This window comes from Coloeus monedula, assembly GCF_965178545.1.
Source record: "Coloeus monedula genome assembly, chromosome: 21".
In the NCBI taxonomy this organism is placed as follows: domain Eukaryota; kingdom Metazoa; phylum Chordata; class Aves; order Passeriformes; family Corvidae; genus Coloeus; species Coloeus monedula.
In genome coordinates, this window is record NC_138801.1 from 5,275,887 (window position 1) to 5,297,065 (window position 21,179).

Sequence of the window (21,179 nt, forward strand, 5' to 3'; positions counted from 1 at the left end):
CAGATCAGGGCTGTTTGTGACAGGTTGCTGGTCTTTGGGTTTGGGCAGCAATGAATAGGAGGGGGTGTCCCTCTGGCTCTGACTTGGATTTATCTTTCACAGAATCAGCACTGCTGACTTTAAATAGAAACGGCACAAGCGAAGGGGTGAGTGAGAGCTGGGGGTGGAAAGCTGAGCCAAAAGGGAGAAGAAAAGGAAATAAGGTTGTATGGGGTGTTTGTGTCACAGTTACAACACAGCAATGGCTCTGCTCCTGGGAGCAGGAGCAGCACACAGGAACAACTCCTGGAGGACTGAGGGGAGGGAGCAGATACTCGAATACTGAGGTTTGCTCCATCAGTCCCCAATGCACGAACAGTTCTTTCAGCTCCCCTTTTTTTACAGCTGATAAAGGGACCTGATATAAAAAAAGGGGGAAGTGATTTGCAAAGAGAACTGATAAAGAGTTCAGCACTGGCACTGGCTCCCAGAGCTGTGCTCAGAAAGCTGTTTGTCTCAGAGCTGCTCTCAGAGGTGTGCCCAGAAATGCCATGGCTGCCTTCATGGAGCTGGAGGAAAGCAAGGCTGCAGTCAGAGCTCAGATGAAATCAGGATGCAGAACTAACCTCGAGTGCTTCAACAGGCACAGGGTAACTTAGAGCAGAGTCAGGGCTTTGCCAGAGCAGCCCTGGAGCTGTTTGGACCCTGAGCAGATGCACCCCTGGGGAGGGCAGTTCTTGGTGGCTCTGGGAAGGTTTGGAGCTCTTCAGCTGTTGCTCAGGTAAGGGACTTGTTTTTAAGATCCAGGTTTGGGCAGTTGACTCCAAGCTGCTCAAGAACAAACTGCATGTTCTTATCACCCAGCTCCAGCTCTGCTTCTTCAGACATTTCAGGCTCCAGCTGAGGCTGCATCACTCACTGGGGCAGGGAATTCCTGCTGCTCCAGCCCCTGGGGCTGCTTTAGAAACTCTGTTAATTCCCAGTGCCAAGAGCCTGGTGTTCCCTGGGGAACAGGCTGCTGACATGTTACCAAGGGAGGGCAATGGACCAGCAGGGATATTTGGCCACACAACAGTGACAGGAAACTCTTGCAGAATCCTGGAACAGCTCAATGAAACTTCAACTCCTTCCCTTGCAAGTTACTTCCAGGATAATAATGTGGTTAATGAGTAGCACATCCAGACCCCCGGAGCTTTCTGAGGCACACTCAGGTGAAATGGGGTTAATGAAAGGTGAAGGGAGGTCTGTGAGCAGAGACTAAAGGGGCAGGTGCCCTCTGAATGGGCACAGGATGGTTTAGTAGCCTCAGGCTCCTCTCGCTGCTGCCCAGAAGGATCTGTCCCCACACAGCCTCTGGTCAGGTGGAAGTTTGGATTTTTATATTTAATTTTTAAAATTTTTTCTTCCTTCACCACCCCACTCCCTGGAGCTGTCAGCCCCTCTCACCAGGCAAGGCAGGCCTTGTTGAATGCACATGTATTTATTGTACCACTTTCAGCACAAGGTCTAACACTGAAGCACAGGAGTGTCATTACAGTCTGTACAGCACCCTTTGGAACACAGACAACACGGACATGCAGCCCTGCAGGCTCTGCAGCAGATCCCAGGGCTGCTGCAGTGGGGAACAAAGACAGCTTGGAACAACGAGAATACCAACAGTGGCTCGTTCTCTGACCTCTCCTAGAGCCTGGCTGGGTCTAAACAAGCATCCCATGAACAGGATTGTAAAATTAACATGCTGAATCAATTACAGACAATGTTTAAAGAAGTTGCTTTTTGCAACAAACACTTGATCAAAAAAAAAAAAAAAGTGAAAGAAAAAATAACATGAAGGCCATGTTTTCCTGTCCTACCCACTTCTATCTCTAAGTCAAGGAGCACCCTTTCCTTTTCTCCCCCTTCTCCCCATTTTTTGTGAGGAGCTCAGGAGGTCCCAGCTCCATGCAGTGTCTGGCACCACTAAGGCCAGACTTGCTGCTGTGTAATCACCCACACCATGAACCCACAGTTTGGTTCTTCTGGCCCTGGGAAGCAGCCCTGCCTTCTCTGCCTCCATTAAACTACACTCAAAGGCTTGCAAAGATTAAACTCTTGCCTTGCTGCAAAATGAACAAAGTATTTTAAGAATAGCCCTGCTGAGGAAAGTGGAGTTTGGCCTTTTTTGCCTTCATTCCTGTCTCTGCTGCCTCCAGCAGCTGCTTCTTGGCTGCACTGGTGGCAGTAGATCAGGGAACAAATTCATTAAATGAGCCACTGTAAACACAAAGGACATCTGGAATGACCTCAGCACACAGGTGGGGGCTTGTTTGCAGAAAGCAGCTCATTCCTAAAAAGCTGCTTCACCAGCCTGGGCCCTGCTCAGCCAGGCCCTCTCCCCAGCCCTGGGTGACCCCTCTGAAGGAGCTCTGTGTGAACAAAGGGGCCCCTCCTCAGCTTCACCCCCCTCAGCTTCTCACCAGCTGAGGGGAGACAGGCTCATGGCAGGGTCAGTCTGAGGAAGGCTTTGGGAAGGAGGACTCACCTTCCAGCTTTGTTGTCCAAAAACGTGCTGAACATAGGAGATGAGACACAAGGAGAAAATAAAATTCTGCAGGACCATGAAGGTGTGGGTTTGGGAGTGAGAGGAGAAGGGAAAGCTTCTTTCCAAATTTCTTAGTTGATTGCAACTGAATTTGCAAGAATTTGATAAAGAGCAAAACTAGGAAGTTGTGACAGCTGTGCACCACCAGCACAAAACCACAGGGAGACCTCATGGCTTTCCTCAGCCTCAAAAACAGGTTTCTCTGGTTGCAACACTGCCCGCTGGAAACATAAATAACATCTCATTATGTTTACATGTTTGAGTTAAAAAGAAAAGTGCCAAAAGCAAAATCTGCAAAGGAGCAGAGCTCAGTGCACTGGGGACAAGCTGGGAGTGCTGGTTTGGTGTATGCTAAGGAAAGGGAGAGGGCTCAGGTCAGGACAGCCCTGTGACTGTGGCTGCAGCCTCGGACCACGGCTTCAACCAGAGGTCAGGTGCAGGAGCTTTGTCCCAGTCTCGCCCAGCACCACCCCGTGCTCAGAGCCACGTGAAAGGAGGAGGAAGCCTGCCTGCCCCGGGAGTGGTGGGGGAGCTGCACACACCTTGAGTCCCAGAAAACGGAGGACGTTCGACCCCTCAGGATTCTCAGCCTCCCATCCCCCCACAGAGGTACCTGTGCCGTCCCTGCCCTGCCCCATCCGCACAGATCACACTGCACGTGTCTCTGCTTCAATCTTCTGCTCCCCGTGGAGGTTTTCCAGTTCCTGCACCTGGGCCACGTTCTGTCTGATGGCAATCTCGGGGCCCCCTCCGTACAGGGTGCTTAGATAAACCCACGTCTCCTCGGAGATCTGCCCGTAGTCAGCACCTGGAAGGGACACCACCAGTAACCGGATGCACCAGTAGGGAAAGGTCAGGGCACCACAGCACCAGGATTTCCTCTCCAAACACCTCCCCTCGCACGCCCATCCCAAGAGGAGGAGACACCGCTGGTCCCCTCACAAAGCCCCTGCAGTGCCGCCTCCTGCTGGAAGCGCCGCTGTGTCCTCCACTGATCCATGTCCCCAGGAACCACATCTACACATCGTTTAAATCCCTCCAGGGGTGGGGACTCCACCACGGCCCTGGGCAGCCTGTTCCAAACCCTGACAGCCCTTTCCATATAGAAATCTTCCTAATATCCAATCTAAACCTCGCCAGGCACAACATGAGGCTGTTTTAACTTTGAAAGGGGGACCACAACAGATGCTGAATGAAGACCACATCAAAAGCAACACAAGATCAAAGCTCCAGCACAAAGGGGAATGGTGGAAGGGGCCTGGGGAGCAGCAAGGCAGGAGCTGGGGGTCTGCAGGAACCAGTCCCAGCAGCAAACTGGTCATGCAGGAGCTGCCACTGGAGAACTGGCTCACTCAGGGCAGGGGCTGGGTAGAGAACTGTCAATCCTCTGCAACACCATCTTGCTCTGTAACTTCATTAAGGACAGCCAGATCCAGTGGAACCTTTCAGGAACACCACAGGCAGCAAGCACCAGCCTTACCCTGCTTGACTTGCACGTGGCCACCTGGTTTCGTGAGGGCAATCTTGGTGTTGTCGATTGGTCCAGGGGGCTCTGTAGGAGAACAAATATGTCAAAAACCATCTGATTTCCTCATTGCCTCCAGATTCATCTACTTTCCTAACTTCTTCTATTTGTCATCTCTGTCCTGCCCTGCAGGCAGCCCCAGTGGCTGGTGCCTGAACCCTGCCCAGCCTTGTCACCCCAGCCAGGGGCAGTACTCAGCCAGGATCCAGCAAATGGACTCGTTTCCATTCCCCCTCTCCCCTCTGACAGACCCCAGTGTCTGATCCTTACCGTTATCCTTGCCCTTGACAAAGGCCTCCCACTCCCGGAACCACTGCATGCTGATGCAGTAGATGACACTTGGAGACTCCTCTGCCTGGAAAGCCTTGTTCAGCTGGGAGAGCAGGAACAGAGATACAGGAAAGACTTAGTCATTCCTGAGATCTTGGGGGGGCCCTTCCATTAACTGTAAGGCAGCCTTGCCATTCTCCAGAAGAACCCCATGTAATTCCTTCCTCACACCCTGTTCCTGCTCACCAGAGCAGGCATGAGACAAGGATGGTTTCACACTTTCTGTCTGCACAGCATTCTCACCCCCCAGCTGCCCCTCTGCACTGGGGAACCCCCAGGCCAATCTCCTGGCCGTACTGTAGATCATGTTCTGGAAAACAGGTAGGAGTTTTCCAGGTCTCCATTTCCCACCCCTGCCCTTTGCCTTGCTTCCAGATGCTTCCCATGCCAACCTTGATGAAGGTGTCGATTTCGATCCTCCTGCGCTTGGCGAGGGCTTCAATCTCCACTTGGCAAATGGAGCACACGTACAGATGGTTCACAGCAGGGCCACCCCCAAACCTGGGCACGGGGAGAGGGAGCAGAATGGAGAACTGCAGCAGAGTGGAAACGCCTCCCAGCCCTGCACCCTACAGACAGGGATTTTTATACTACTCCAGACACTGGTGAGGGAGGTGCATCTGCAGCTGAGGGCACAGAGCTGCCTTTACTCAGCCACACTTCTGCTGTTCTGGCTTAGCTCTTTGCTGTCCTTTTGGGACAGGAACTGATACTGTCCTGGCTTAGATCAGGACACTCTACAAATATGGGGAGAGAGAATGGAATGCCCACATTCACCTGTTGTAGAGATATTCCCACACGTTTTGGGGCAGAATCACAACCAGGTCATCAATGTAATGGTATTTATTAGGAGGGATCCCTGTGGAGGAAAGGCAAGTGGAAGAGTTAATCAGGGATCTCATTATTGCTGCGTACAACAGACACAAATAAAAACGTTGATGTTCCTTTCTGAGAACTCTGATTCCAGAATATGCTTCCTTTGCTAATGGAAGACAGTCATGAGTTCATTAACTGTGGAGGTTTCTCAATCCACAGCCTCAATTTCTAATCAAGTGCCTCATTTCCAATTTAGAAGAGAGATTTACAAACACTGAGTACTCCCCAGCATGGCTGATGAAGCAGCAGCAGAGTCAGATGTGCTATCAGCTCCCTTCCACAGCACGTGCTCCCTTCTCCAAACAAACCCCCGAGGGCCAGCCCTGCTGACAGGGTAACACAGATAAACCCAGCCCTATCTACTTTCTACAGGTTTGTTTTTAAACACAGAGAACTGAAAACTGTTGTTTCCCAGCACTACACATCCCCCCCAGGCCACCAACCAGCAGCACAATGGGCAATTGTCTCATCCCTCCCTGAGCAGGCTGGAGTTTCTGCCAAAGAGGATCCCACTGCAGCTTCCCCATATCAGGATTTTCCTACATTTGTTAATGCACCAGGAAGCACAAAAGGTGCTGCTCCCAGGTCCAGAAGCCTTACCTCCATGGGAGCACAGAAAGGTATGGTTGGTGATGGGCCCAGGCTCAGCAAAGGTGTTGAATTTATTGAGCCACTCTCGAGAGATGTAGAACTGGAGCAAACTGTGCTCCTTCATGCTGGCCAGGGACACGACCTTCTGACGCTCTCGCACAGCCTCCTCACTGCTTTTCCTGGAGCAAGGAAAGGAAAACTCCATTTGTGAAGTGCATTTCCAGGCGTTCTGTACCCAGGAAGGGGCTGAGGGCACAGCTCACCTGTAGAACAGCACATAGGCTTCTGCATTCTGCACCACGGTCTCGTGGACCTCGGTGACATACTGGTCATCGAACTCGTACCACTGGCCATTGATCACGTTCTGGCAGTAGGCAATGTAGTGGCCACCTGGAACAGAAAGCACAGCTCTGCTGGGATCTGCAGTGCAGACAGAAGGCAGGCCTGGGATAATGTCAGCAGCGCAAACAGGATTAGCTGCTGGCACAGAACAGAGAGAGAGACAAAAAAAAAAGGGTAATTCCTGTTCAGGCAAGCTTTGCTGGAGCAGCAGAGCCTGGCACTGTCACCCTGATTTCCCTTCCTTGGAAGGGCCTCTCAGCAAGACTGAACAGTGGGAAAGGGTTTGAGCCAAGCCCGTGGGGAGGGTGAAAGAGCTGCAGGGGATCTGTCAGAAACTGCTCAGTTCACTTTTCAAAGGGCAGAGGCTGCTCAGGCAGAGCAGAGAATGGAGGGGGTCTTATGCTGCCCTTCAGCCCAGCAGAGGTGTTGGCTACTCCTGACCACACTCCTGCCTCAGTCACACTCCTCCCATCCTGTTCCTCCTCCAGGGAAGGACTTACTGCCAGCTGTGCCGTGGTGACAGATGACTGACAGGAGGTCGTAGGTGGTGATCTGGGACACACACTCCTTGGCGAGGAAAGGCCGCAGATCCAGCCCTTCCAAGGGGAAGGAGACGTGGCTGTTGATCTTGAAGGAATACATCACCTCGTGCCGGAACCGTTTCAAGTGGATGCAAAGGATCTAAAAGACCAAGGATAGAGGACATCAAAGGGCAGTTTTGCCACGGGAGCTCTGGGAGCACAGCACATCTCTGTGTGTCTGATCTTTGCAGGAGTTCTTTGCCTGTTTCTCATTAATCCTGCTGGCTCATCAGGTTAGACTGAGAAAGTCTCTTCTGATCTAGATACAGGACTTTGCCACCAAAAAACCTGCTGGTTTTATTCTGCCTCTGGCCTCCTCACCTCTTCAGTGGCTGTTAGAAGAAAATTAGGAAACAAGGTGCTTTTACCCACCTCTGGGAGCCGGAGAACTTTGCAGTACTTCACTCCATTCCGCAGCCTGAGGGAGGAAAAGAAACGAGCTGTGAGGACTCTCTACAGCAAAGGCATGGCTGGGTCTTGCTTGCTTTGGAATCCAAGACAAATCCTGAATTCCAGCAGAAGAATTGACCAGGAAGAGGACACAGCAAAGTATCTGACAGCAGTACAGAGAAATAAAGTTCCAGAAATAAAACTCCAGACATGCAACACAATATAGGTAATGCCAACTTACTTCTTACACCGTTCACAGCTGTACATGTTGTCCCCTGTAGAGAGAAAAGAGAGCCATTATGCAGCTGCTCAGAGCATACGAGGCGGACACAGCTACATTTCCAGACAGTAAGCAGATTAAGAGCCTTTTGGGCAGGCCAGGATGAGAAGAGATCAAAACAACTCCTCTCAGTAAGTGTAGGCAAGAAGGGGAAGCAGTCAATTAGCAGGAAAGTGCCCACCACCACACCTGAACAGCAAATGGTGTGAGTCTTCCAGAGCTGAAAGATGAGAAAGTGAAGAAACTGAGGAGCCACAGCACTCAGCCAGCCAACAGCTCTACCTGCTCCTCACTGAGGACACTCTCATCCAGATTTCCCACCCCTGAGCAGGTGGAAAAGTTCCCTCCTGCTCAGAGATGCTGAGCTGCCAACTTTCGGCACTGCCGGTCTCTAATGACACACCAAGGCAGGATCTCTAGGAGATTTAATCTGCCTTCAAAATGCATATGGAATGCTCCTCCATGCTGTCAGACCCCACTGAAAAAACTCACCCTTCAACTCATCTGCTGCAAAAAAGGCAGCAAGGCAATCCTCCAGTGTCACCACAGGACCCCAAAACCAGCTAGGGATACAGGACACCACAAATCTGCAAAGGAGAAGAGATTAAGAGTTATAAATAAAATAGCTGAATGCTTTGGCACACAAAACCCCAACTGGATGATAGATTTCCTTCGCTGTAGGTTCTAAGCTCATCCCACATCCCAGAGGAGCAGAGAAAGCACAACTGCTCTCAGCTGATATTCCTACTCAAACTGGAAATGATTTGGAAAACTACACCAGGAATTAATTTGCTCTGGAGGGCAAGTCTGAGCTAAAGGCAGCAGTGAGGGGTGATCAGCTGCACGAGAGCTCTCAAGGTGTGTGAGAGGTCTAGAGGAGCAGTAACAACTGGTCCACATGAAAAGGCTCCACCCTCTGTGAGGTACCAAAAGCTGTCCTCCAAGGAATGGTTCCAACTGACATTCCAATGTTAACACCACTGGTTAGGGACAGCTGCCTTCCAGCACTGCAGGGCAAATCCCAGAAAAGAGAGGTCCTGCATAGGGAACACACCTCCGGATATACTCCATGATGAAAGCAATCCAGCCTTGCGAGGCATAGTTGTCCCCACACGCCCCTGTCTTAGCTGGCACATTTTGGTAGATGGCAGAGTGCAGCTTGGCCAAGTCCTCTTTCCCTGGGATTGGGAGTGACAGGTCCTGGAACGTCTCCACTGTTGTAGAAACCTGGAAATATCCAAGAGGAAGAGGTCTGGGTTTCCTATGTGTGTAATGGAGCTGGGACCTGACCTTCAGCTTTTATCACTGCTTGGATTTTGTCTAGACTAGAAATGTGGGCTGGCAGCAGGAGCAACTCCCTGTGGCTAATTATTCTTCCCTGCTGTCAGCACAGACTTCTGTCATGGGTTTTGTAGCACTGGACTCAGTTTTCTAATGTGAATGTGATACTGCTGGGTCAACTCAGTAGCATGGATCAGCAAATAGAGAAACACATATCCTTGGCATGGCAGGTTCTCACACCTCCCCTGCCATCCCCTATCACCATTTTAGCAGGTGCTGCATCCCACAGGGTTTGGAAAGAGCATCACCATTCCCTAGGAAGAAATAGATCTACAAGCACAAAGCCTGTGCTGGGTGACTGGGAGGGCCCAGGACACTCACTCTGTCGCAGGTGAGGCACTGCACCAGGCTGAGGATGGAGCCATCAAAGATGTCGGAAATGACACTGCGGTAACGGAGCTCTTTCTTCTTTTTCCCAGAAGCCTGCATTTGGGCTGAAAAACAAGGAATGGCCCTCTTAGTCTCACAACTCCACAGAGTCACACAGCTACACAAGAACATGGGACAAGCATTGTCCTGATGTTCAGACCCCATTCCAGGGACATGGTGAGGCAAGTTGTGAAAGGACACAGAGGACTCTGCTGCTGTGTGTGGTACAAGGGGAAGGCAGCCAACTGAACCAACACCAGTCAGCTCTCAGGAGGCAGAAATTGTTGTACTGGAACTCCTGTTTCCATCCTTTTACATGTTTGGAAGCCTGGCCCTGCCACAGACAGTCCCTGGTTTTCTGAGGTCTTGTGACATTTTGCTCCAAGCTTTGCATTTCACTTCCTCTCCCCCTCACCTGCCTCAGTGCTTTGTCCTTTTTTTTCCCCCTCTGACATTTACCACATGTTCCCCAAGTGTCTTGCACTGGAGAGGACTCTCCACAGCAGGGACTGGCCAAATGCAAGGTTTTGTTTAACAACAACCCTGTCCCCACACACACGTGCAGGAAGACAGAGTGGATTTCATGCAGCCAGAACATCTGCAGCTGTGCTGACCTCAGCCAAGGGGCTGAAGAAAGAATGTCCTCATGGAGCAGCTGGAGGGACAGTGGTACAAGCACAAGCCATTGTGTTTGTGGACTATGTAGTGTTGAGGGATTTTGATTTGCAGTTTGCTTTGGGATGAAGGGACCAGTTTGATAACAACACAAGCCAGGCTCCACTCTGCAGCCTGACAGTGCTCCCAGCACTGCAGGGACATCTGCAGCCCTAATTCCATTCCTGTGAGCCCAAGATGTCCAAGAGGCAGGAAGCTCTGTCAGTAACAGCATCTTACAGTTCTCTGGCCCACATGCCATGAAATTCAAGTGGCAGACAAATGTTTATGTATCTCCACACACCCCTAAAGGGACAGAGCTTGTGCCTGGGACTTCTGAGCCATTTTATTAAGGACAAATGCAGCACACAGATGCAGACATGGATCATTGCAGGCTCCAGTGTAAGAACACATTAGAACAACGCTGTGCCCGGAGCTTGACTTTATCTGCAGGTTTACTGTAGTCTTTGCCAAATACTATTTTAGAACACACTGATGTCTAGGGCAACCAGCACTTCTTACATCTGTTAATCAAGAATCGTGATGGATTCCTTCTCTCCCCTCCTCTACATGCTCCCCTCTTTGCCTCCCAGCAATCCCTCTTTGCACTACCTTTCTTGAGTATGTAGGAAGGTCCCAGCCTGGCAGGACTGGAGCGGGGAGGACTGCTGGAGAGCTTGGAGTGCATTTCATGATGGACTGGACTGCAAGGGCGCGAGGAGCAGCGCACATAGGCATCATTGTCAGGTTCTGTTTGGGAAAATGGGGAGGGAAAAGGGCACTGGTGAAAACTCCAGTTATGAAAGGCAACCCCACTGCAATCCACGTCAGCCCAGCTCTGTGTTCCAGCACAGAATCTTTCCCAAAGGCACAGTTCAGTGTCCATTAACTGTCCTGCTTGCACAGGCTGGCAGACACAGCTCCCTCAGTCACGGGTGAGAGTGCATACGGAGCTGTACCCAACAGCTAATAATTACATACTAAAAAAACCCCCAAAAACAACCTGCCTTTTTTTCACACTTGTGACTAATTAGTTTTTGCAGCTTGCTCCTGTAGCCCTAATCCACACAAACAGCATTTCTGCCTTCAGTGCCAGCTGGCAGAGTAAGACTCTTACATAAAGAAGCGTTGAAAGATCAGATATGTTCAGCTTGAGGTGACTCCACACTGCTGCTCTTTTCTTTTCCCTGAGACACAGAAATGCTCAAACTGTGCCTCTTCCTTTTCTCTCCCCAAAGCCCACAGTCCAACATTAGCAAATACCTACTGCCATGCCTTTTCCACAGCTAATATTTCCCCAGGCCAGCGTATCAAATAAAGAGACGTACACATACCAAACCTTTTTTCTTAAAAGGCATCAATACAGTGTTTGCAGGCTTGGCAGAGGCAGCTCTCACTGCTGTGCCTTTACTCAGCTCACAGCCTGGCTAAGCACCTCTCTGGCTCACCAAGTACACTTCCTTACAGAAGCAAATGTGCACAAAGGCAGGGACTGAGGAAAACCTTGGATGCAAAATCTTTTGAAACCCAGAGAAGGAACAATCACATTAAGTGTTTGCCACTGCACTATGCCACAGTCCCTGTGGAGGATGGTAACATGTCTTCCTGGAAATATCCCAACTGGAAGAGGGGTATACCTGGTGTCCTACACGGACTGGCAGGACGGGGAGCTGGCAGCATCTCAGGTGAGGCTCTGCCATCAACTGGCATCATTGTAGTATCAACATCTGCATCCTCATCCACCTGCTCTGAGTTGCTGCGCCGATGGCCGCAGGAGAACTTTCTGTCCTTCATCCTCTCTTTCTCTGAGATCCCTCTCCCTGCTTCATCCTGGATCAGCAGCTCTGTCTCTGCCAGGGAGTTGCTGCCCATGCTCCCTGAGGTCCGACTCTGGCCCTCTCCTTCACCCCTGTCACTGCTGGAGTCACAGGAGAGGAACTCATCCTCTGAAGGGCTTCGGTCGCCCTCCCGCTTGTCCTCCTGGTCACTGGTATCCAAATCCCTCGTCTCTGCAACAACGGGTTCCTTCAGTTCTTCATGGAGCTGATCCATCAGGCACCGCAGGAACTCCTGGGTGTCCTGAAAACCAAGAGTCCATGTCAGTATCCAGCTGGAAATGGGGCAAATGAGAGGGGCAAAAAAGGAGATGGCTCCATTCACAGCTGATTCCAAGAGTGCCCACAAAGGTGAGCCCGGTCTGCAGCGCACAGACTCAGCTAAAGCAGGGCCACACACCAAAGGGCTTTTCTGCTACAGAAATGCTTTAACTCCTAAATAATTAAAGGCCTAATTTTTTTATCTGAATATCTTCAGCTGTAAGACATTGAAAAACCAGAGAACAGCTGTAGAAAGCAAACCAGGAGCACATTTTGCAGGGGTTTGCCTCAGAAAATAGGGAAAAACAAGGAGAAACCTGATAAGAACAGCAGGCCCTGGAGAACAGACTCCTACCCACAAATACATTTTATGAACACTGACTTCTGCTCATGGCAAGCCATCTCTTAGAGAGAGCAGATAAAAATCTTTAATAAACAGGGAGTGGAACCAGAAACCCGAGGCTATACAGACTAGATGCCAGCTCCTACATCCATAATACATGGTAAAAGAGCTGATACATCGGCTTCAAAGGAGCTGCTGGAAAGCAACGTGGTATTTTGACAACTCCAGAAAGTTAATTACGACATTTCAGTTGTTTTATGAAGTTTGGCTTTTAGCCTGCCCTGCCTACCTTTCAAATATATCTCTTCAGATCAGAGTTTTCCAATCCAACGTATTTCACATCAAAGACAAATACAGAAGTTCTTTCATTAATCATTATTTTTATTCTCTGTTTTGATTTCTTGCCACTATCACAGTTTTGATGTACTGTCACTTCTCTAGTAAATTTTCTAATCATAGTTTGTTGTTTACATATTATTATGAAGAACAAACAGAAGAGCTACGCTGATAAAGACTTCAAAGGAAAAAAAATAAGGATACTACCTTTAAATAAGACTTAAGTTTGCTGTATTTCCCCAGAAAAAGAATATAGAACATTCATATCTTTTTAGTGCAGATTTATCCAGGTTCCTCAGCTTTGACATGAATAAATAATACCAAACTCTTATAGAGCAGGTATCAATAGATCTCAAAGCTGTTTATAAAGGATTTGACAATTTCAGACATGAGCAAGCTGACACAAGAAAATGAACTGATTTGGTACCAACAAGCCAGAGGCAAGCCTGGAAAAGAATCCAGGTCTCCCAAATCCCACTCAAGTGCTCTATCAGATCACTGATATTGACACAAAAAGGCCATGGCCCCCGAGCTCAAGCTCCTCCTTCTGAACACAAGCACCACAAATTCCCACCATCTTTGGAATAATGGCATGGGTTTTTTCAGGCCCCACCTGCTGTGCATAGCCTCGGAACATGGGATTGACAAGCTTAATTCCGTGGGATAGACTGCTTGGAACAACATAACTCGGGCTGTTCAGACATGGAAAAAGAAAAAAGAAAAAAGTCAGTTTGCTTATCGGGCCTGGAGCCAGTTTGTCTAACAGGCCGTGACAGAGGGTGTGGTGTGCAGTTAAAGAGAACAAAAGATAATTATGCACCTGCAAAGCCTGGGCAGAGATTTCTGCATGAGCTGGATGACAAACACACCAAGAGACAGAAAACACCTTGCAGTCATTTCAGTCTGTCCTTCCAGAGAGACCCTTCCCCAAAACACATTTCACTTACAGCTCTGTCACACTGAGTGTGAAAGTGATTCTTTCCAGAACAGGATTTGGCAATTAGTTACTTCATTTGATTTTCCAGCACCATGTCTGTCTCAAAATCTGGGCAGGCTGACCACCCAGTAAATGAGGTAAATCCAATCAATATTAAAAGGACATGATACTGCTTCAAAGCCTGCAGCCTCCTCCTCCACAGACACAGTTCACCTTGTTCCATATCTTACTTATTCCTTGTTAATAATGAACTTGAGACAAACATGCAATGCCATTTAAATTCCTGTTTTGATGGCTTTTAATTGATTGCACAGAGCAGACATCATCAGATTTAAACAGACCTACATAATTTTGCACTGTCCTTTGAACTGGTCTAGAATTTGAACCAATAGCAAATGTTTCCCAAAATGTCACCTCATTTTCCACTCTATTCAGTAAAAATCTCTGAATCACTTTTTCCATCCAAATCATCAATTCCTCTGCTAATCAAGAGCAGTGCAATTAAGTGCTGGTCACTGAAGTCCACATAAAACACTTGGAGATAGCCCCAAGTATTCTCTTACTCCATCATTTTTTCTTCATTGCCAACAGGGGAATTACATTTTTTAAAAACTCTTCCTTTTAAAAATTGTAATGTTAAGAATGAATTCTTCTCACTGACATCTATGTGCCCATTTTATCACCAGCAGCAGGACACGGGATCTCCTGGATCCAGGGAAATTCTCACGTCCCCATTCACGCAGGGGGTGAAATGACTGCCTCAGACAATGCACTTGTCCCCGAGGATCAGATTTCCTCTCTGCTGATGCCAGACCTCAGAACTAACACCCCTCTGAAACCTGGTCAGTTTAGATCCGGGGCCACCACGCACCGTTTCTTGTGCCAAACCTCAGACACCAACTTCTGGTAACTTTTGCACAGGGCAGGTTTCTTATCTGTACGGACCAGTCCACCACATTCCAGGAAAAACTGTGTGAGAGGTGGGCTACAAGAGAAGGAAAAAGAGAAGAATTCAGCACACAGAAATTTCTCCTGTGCTTCTATTTATTTATCAAAACTTCATGCAGGCCTTATCAAAAGCATGCTTAAGGTACTGATTTTAAACCAAGGAAAGAAGTGATTCCAGATGCAGACGTGACTCCTCACTTGAAACAAATGGAAAAGGCTGATCTGAACCTGTTCCCAGTACAAAAAAGATCCTGGAATTAGTTTTGAGCAGGATGGCTAGAGAATATTTTAGGATATAGGTTGTTAGAATGATATCAGTGGGGAGAATAAAGAGATGTGATATGGCTTTCCCTGGGATAAATAATTTCTGTTGCAACAGAAATTATGAAGTTTTACTTCAAGCATTCATTTAAACGTGAGTCTTGTACATAGCCACGAGCTGGCTGATCACTCAATTTCCTACTGTAACACTTCTGTTACCCTAAAAAACCACTATCCTCTTCTGTCCCCAGCCTGGCTAATCCCTCGTTGCAAGATTAATGAAGGTTTCAGATCAGAGGTGATACTTTTGATATTTAGTGAAGTCAGTTAAGACAACACTGAAAGCCCTAATACCTACCAGTTTGAGAGAGCCTGAAGTGCTGCATTCATGTAGCAGGAGTTCCCAAGATTTTTCATTCCAGTAAGGCCTAAAGCACAAACAAGAGAGGGATGAATCACTTTCCAGATGTGCTGCTTTCTATAGTCCTCCCTGAGGGAATCCAGCCCTTTCTAGGCAGTCTCCACAACCTGCTGCCAGGAACCCTCTCAGTGCAGGTCCTACAGACTGCAGAGTTGCCCTGCCAGCCCTTTAATCAACTCAATGCAAAGTTACCTCTTGGTTTCAAATCATCATCCTCTGATTCAGATTCGCCTTCATCAGCCACTGCAATCGGAACAGCTTTTAGAGGGTGAGCAGGCAAAGGAGAATCCTAGATTAAAGACAGAGAAATAAGCATCAGTCAGAGGTCTGCTTTGAAAGATGAGCCATGAGAGATATTATCTCACACATAAATCAAGCCAGCCTTCAAGAAAAGTAGCAGGAGAAGGAAGAACAGGTTGCACTGTCTACCCTTCTCACTGAGCCAGCAGGGAGTAGTTATAGTGCCATTACTGCTTCCAGTACAGGTGATAAGAAGCATCAGGAATGAGCAGCAGTGTCAGAAGCACATGGTGTTTCTGGTCTGACAGCTGAAATTTCCATGGGCCATGCATTGGAAATGAAAATGTGACAGGTTCTTCTCACATGCAGACACCCCATTGTAAAGGCTAAAAATAAAGTCAGAATGGATATTCAAGTCATAGAATCATAGCATCATAGAATGGTTTGAGTTGGAACAGACCTTAAAGGTCATCTAGTTCCCACCCCTAAGTCATCTGGAAGTCTTTCTGCTGGGAGACCCTGTAACACGGGGCTAGTGGTCCTCTGGCTACAGGCAGCCACTTTCAGTGAAGGTATCCCTGTCACAGCAAATGCTGCACCATGGCAGAAATCACTTGGCTAATGTTACACCAGGCAAGCAAAAACCCTGCCAAGCATTCAGCTCTGCCCTGTGTGACACAGACCCACCGGCTCAGGGAACTTGACGGGGGGTGATGGTGGGTGAGCTGCCAGGCGCTGCTCCAGGAACACCTCCTTCTCACAGGCATAGCACCACACACGGAACGTGGTCAGATTCACTGTCAGGTTGTGCTTCTTGGCCTGGAAATTAAAAATGAAGTAACAGATCTCCTCTGGTTTGAGTTGGAGCACAGGACTACCAGAACATGGAACAGGGAAAATCCAGCTCTGTCTGTTTAAATGTGGGGGACAGAGAAAAGCTCACCTGTGCATGAAGTGTGCTGTGATCAGCAAAGGACTCCCCACAACCAACATAAGGACAACCAATCTAGAGAGGGGAAAGGGCCAAAGCACAATGAGCACATCAAGTTAGACCCTTTAGAAAACAGTCTGCAACTCCAGTCCCAGCAGCAGCAGCAACTTCAGAATTATCTTGCCAGCTTGCTAACCTGCTTTTTATTCAGGGCCCAGAACAAGATGGAAATTTAGAATTGATGAAAATTTAGAAATGATTTAAGAAAGAAAACCTGGAACCAGGTTTGCACCCAGGCAAAGTCTCTGTTCCAAGGCCATTGCTCCAACAGGGATCTCATCTGAGCAGCCCCAAGCCTGGGCATTCCAGTGTAAAAATAAACAGTCCCTGCCCGCCTGCATGTCCCAGGGCATTCCCTCCCTCCTCACTTCCAAAGTGTCACCCTGCAGCCCCTCCACAGCTGCCAGCAGAGGCAGCACCCAGCCAACAGCCAACACTGGGCAGTTCATTCATTCCTCCTGGGAATAGCAAGGGCAATCCGCTACAAGGAGTGAACTGTTACATCTTGTTAGCTTGTGACAGTATTACCCTTTCACCTAGAGAGTCTCCTCCCTGGAATCCATCAAAAATCAGTATATAGCTCTACTGTGAACCCCTTCTTTGCTTCCCACTCTTTTTTTTCAGTACAAATGCTATTTGAGTGAAGTCCCACCACATCATGCACACAAACAAGCCATTTTTACCTGAAGACAAGCCCAGAGGTTTGGTCCCACAGCTCCACAAGACTGGCAAGTGCCCTGCATATTCATGATAAAAGAAGGTTTGTTTGCTTGATTGGTTTTTAAGTAACCAAGTCCTTGAAGACTGAGAAACTTCTCGATGACATAGCCCAACCTTCAGCTCATAGTATTTCATTCCTTAACACCACTCTTCCAATCAAATACACAATTGCAGCACTTTAGCTAAGTGACACATTCAAGCAGGAAAAAATGACAGTGATAAATTTGTGGGGTCACAGAGGGTGAATTTATGGGACATGTGGGTACATCAGTGGGGGAAGGAGATTTTCTCTCTGGAGATAGGCAGCATTTTCTTCAAAAAGCAAACATGCAAATCCATGCACAACAGCTAAAAGGGAAAGGACTGAGAGCCACAACCCTGTACCTTGGATTTGAGCAGCAGATCATCCCTGGTCACCTCTCCTATGGAATCCAGGTGAGGACAGATGTCCCTTGTATCCCCCATTTTCACCAACACTCATGTGAGGAGGGTTTCCTAGGACAAGAAAGGATGGTTTCTTTCACTACATGTCAAATTTGTTCTCATGATTGTAAGAAGATACCTGGGCATGTTTTGCATATTAGAATTCCTTATCTATCTTTAAGGTTCAGAGACTGAAACAAATCTAAACCTGGAGCCCCACAAACTGGCACAGTCTGGCCCCACTGCTGAGTGGCTGCATTGTGGTATTGTAGGGAAGGAGCAAAACCATGGGGAGGAGAGGGAAACACACAAATAAAGCTGATAATCCATATCATGGAATGTGCCTTCAGAAATGCAGGGAGGTGCTTGGCACACAGGCACAGCTTCAGCTGCAAAGATATAAATCTAATTAGCTCATTTGCATGAAACTCTGATGAAAAGTGAAAGGTGCTGCAGCCCATGATACCAGTACTTAGCCTGTGGTGTCTTTGAGCTTCATGCACCCAACTGTGCTGATCTGAATCTAACATTTCATTGTTACACTACTTCATCAAACATTAAAAATATGATTAGTTCTAAATGAAGCTGGGCAAGAGGGAAATAGACTTAAATGAACTGTAACACCGATAAGCAGGCTTCAGTCTCTGAGGAATTTACCATTTCATGGGTAGATTTTTAACAGTATGAGCCACATAACTCGAAGACTGTACAAAACATAACACACTGTTCCACCCAGCTCGTACATCCAAGCAAGGCAAGAACAGATTATTTCATAGCTTATGAACACAATCAACACTTTCATGGTGGTCCATGGATATGTAAAAGACTTTAAACATGTCTCAGTAACATGAAGCTATAAAAAAATGGAAAGAGTTTGTGTTTCTTAAGCATAGTTTAAATAACCTTGCTCATGGCTGTTAAAAAAATAGAAAAGAAGATAAGTGATATTAATAGCACAGACAAGGATCCAAAATATTACAGTTGGCTGGAAATGAAGCAGATGTGAAGAGCCCACATCATTGCAACAAAGAAGTGGAAAAATCTGATGAACTTGATGTTAATGACTCCAGCAGCAGCATGGCTGCTACGCTCTTTTTTCACATTTTGAGGACATTTGAAACAATTCCCAGTGTTATCTGGTCTGAATCACTGACAGTAGGGAGAAAAGAAAAAAAAAATTATAAATAAATACGCCATATCAGTAACACTTATCTTGGGAGTGGAAAAGCTTGCCTAGCACCTTGTCTTGGCAGAAGATAAACCTCAAGGATAATTTTACAATGTTTTCCCAGCACTCTTTAGAACTGAATAAACTGATGGGAGGAGCAAAGGGAGAAGAAATCATATGTACGTGGTAGAAAACACCACAGGGGTGCTGACCTGGATCTCAGTAACCTGTGAAGAGATGCTTAACAAACAACAGAGCAATTTCATGCAGCTTCACAGAGAAGGAAAGCAGCACCGTGTAACACATGTTGATTTAAAAGACAAGTGACAAGAGCACAGTGGCTTTGACTAATGCATAAAACTGGGACATTTCAGGCTCTGAGTTCCTTCATCAAAACCGACCCCTTTTCCCAAATGCATCAGCTGGTCCAATTAAAAAGAAAAAAGTATCAACATTACATTTGATATTTCACTATCCTTGATTTCTTATCTCTCTCTCCCAGATGTTTCCTAGAAAATCTAACAACAAAATACTGTTTTTAAATTAATTCCAGACCCCATATCTTCACCAGCTTAAGTTAATTGGGAACTGGTTTTGTTAAGTAGAGTCTTGTGGATGCGGATGGCTTCAGTGCATTCTGTGGGACCACCCCTCTCCTCAAAATTAAAATCATGCCTTTAGACTTTCCTGCACTGGGGTGCTGATCTTCCCCCACAGGGCTTCCCTTTCTGAACAAAGCAGGGAAAACCTCATTTTTGCCTCTCAGCCCTGACAACACACACCAGAAAAAGGTTTGTGACTGTTCAGAAGGAAATATTCAACTTCTGCCTTCCCACGACTCTGCCCTAAGAGCTATAGCTGGCACACACAGCTCTAATTCTGCTCAGGAAACCAGGAATTTCATAAAAGCACTGCCAGAGAGCTGAACTGTGCTTGTCAAAATGTACTGCGTATAGTGGGAAAAGAAGTTACCCTAAAACAAGTCCTTCAGCCTGTCTTTCTCAAGCACCGCTGTGGGAGAACAGCACACGAACATGTCAGAACAATTCCTCCGTAACTGCAACCTACTTTCAGTCGCTTCAACTGCTGCCAAACCCAGCGTCTCTGCCTTCTACAGGAACACATTTCTTGGTTTTGGTTGGTTGTTTTTTTTTTTCTTAAAACAAGTGTGTGGTTTTGTACCAAAGCTAGAGCCAGCTGTCAAGAGTTTCAGATCCATGCAGGCTGACATTCAGTGGAGCAACTGCACAAATAAAAGAAATCTTTGCACCGTTCATCCACAAAACAACTACCAGGTCTGGTCTTGCATAACCTACTAAGAGAAGGAAGCCTCTGCAGTTGGTCTTGGAAACATTTTATACTTGAGATACTGAAGAAAGACATATTTACCGAACTGCCCTACTGACAAGGCAGAAGCAGAAAGCAGGTGCTCCTGGCTCGCAGCTGCATCAGGTATGGGAAAAACAGGAGGTTTATGTGGAACACGCAAAGGAGAGCGGGTCTGAACACTGATTTATTACGGGAGGTCACAACACAACGACTCACCCAGAGATTTAGCTTTCAGGCAAAAAACACCTGCGGGATATCCCCCCTTGACTGCTACGTCGCTCCTCAAGTGCAGCAGACCCCCAAAATACAAGTCCTCTCCTGACAGACGCTACAGCTGCTGGGCACGAGCGAGACTGAACAGGAACAGCCTGAAGCCGCAATGTCCCGCTCCCGGGGTCGGCACCAGACCCTGGGGCTTCAGGGCCGCCCCAACGCCGGGGCACGACAGGACCGGCCCGGAGTCCCCGCGGCCGCTGCTGCTGCATCATCCCCGGCGCGGCCCGGCCGCCCTCCCTCCGCACAGCCCCGCGGCCACGGCCCCGCCGCCCCGGCCCGCGGCCCTCGCTCACCTGCGGGATGCCCGGGGCGTCGCCGCCCCCGCCCCAGGCCGGGCCGCCGGGAAGGGCCGCGGGCCCCGAGCAGCGCGGGGAGGCGGCGGAGGAGCGGCGGGTGCCGAGCAGGCCGGGGGAGGAGCGGGGGCCGGGCCCGGCGGGGCGGGGCGGGGAGGGGCCGAGCGGAGGAGGCGGTGGCGGCGCTGACCCTGCGGGGTCCCGGGGTCGGTTCCGAGGGCTCCCCTGTCAGGGCGGCAGCGTTACTGAGCGGTCGGGACTCAGTCCCTGAGGCGGGTGCTGGAGGGGCGAACCTCGGCTCGTCCGGCCGGGGACTCAGCAGCGTGGCTCGGTGCCTCTGTCAGCGGGGAGCAGCCGGGTGAAGGAGTCACGTCCCGCTCCAAGGGCTGGGCTATAAACCCGGGTGTGGGACCGACGCTCCCCACGGCGCCTTCTCTCCACGGCGTCCCTGACAGGCACCGGCCACCGGCGGAGGCTGTGCTGCCGGGATTGCGAGAAGTTGAACGACCCTCGTAATTTACACGAGGTCTTCTCAGAAAAGGCAGTGCGTGGCCTGGC

General features: G+C 48.7%; 1 protein-coding gene across 2 annotated transcripts; it reads right to left on the bottom strand.

Moving 5' to 3' along the window:
* Window positions 1-1,485: 1,485 nt before the first annotated feature.
* On the bottom strand, window positions 1,486-21,134 carry USP20 (ubiquitin specific peptidase 20). 2 transcript variants are annotated; one of them, XM_082295229.1, is made up of 24 exons: window positions 20,622-21,134; window positions 17,517-17,627; window positions 17,096-17,149; window positions 16,365-16,427; window positions 16,109-16,240; window positions 15,374-15,470; window positions 15,119-15,188; window positions 14,423-14,536; window positions 13,228-13,306; window positions 11,477-11,918; window positions 10,452-10,589; window positions 9,138-9,250; window positions 8,530-8,702; window positions 7,968-8,062; window positions 7,437-7,470; window positions 7,178-7,223; window positions 6,725-6,905; window positions 6,146-6,272; window positions 5,892-6,061; window positions 5,193-5,274; window positions 4,808-4,916; window positions 4,356-4,458; window positions 4,041-4,112; window positions 1,486-3,368 (listed from the first exon to the last, which is right to left on the bottom strand). In XM_082295229.1, exons 2-24 carry the CDS (start codon window positions 17,595-17,597, stop codon window positions 3,208-3,210), a joined length of 2,736 nt encoding a protein of 911 aa, XP_082151355.1. In that variant the 5' UTR covers window positions 17,598-17,627; window positions 20,622-21,134; the 3' UTR covers window positions 1,486-3,207. The 2 variants fall into 2 exon arrangements, with proteins under 2 accessions (XP_082151355.1, XP_082151356.1); XM_082295230.1 differs by lacking the exon at window positions 20,622-21,134 and adding an exon at window positions 20,269-20,452.
* Window positions 21,135-21,179: the final 45 nt, after the last annotated feature.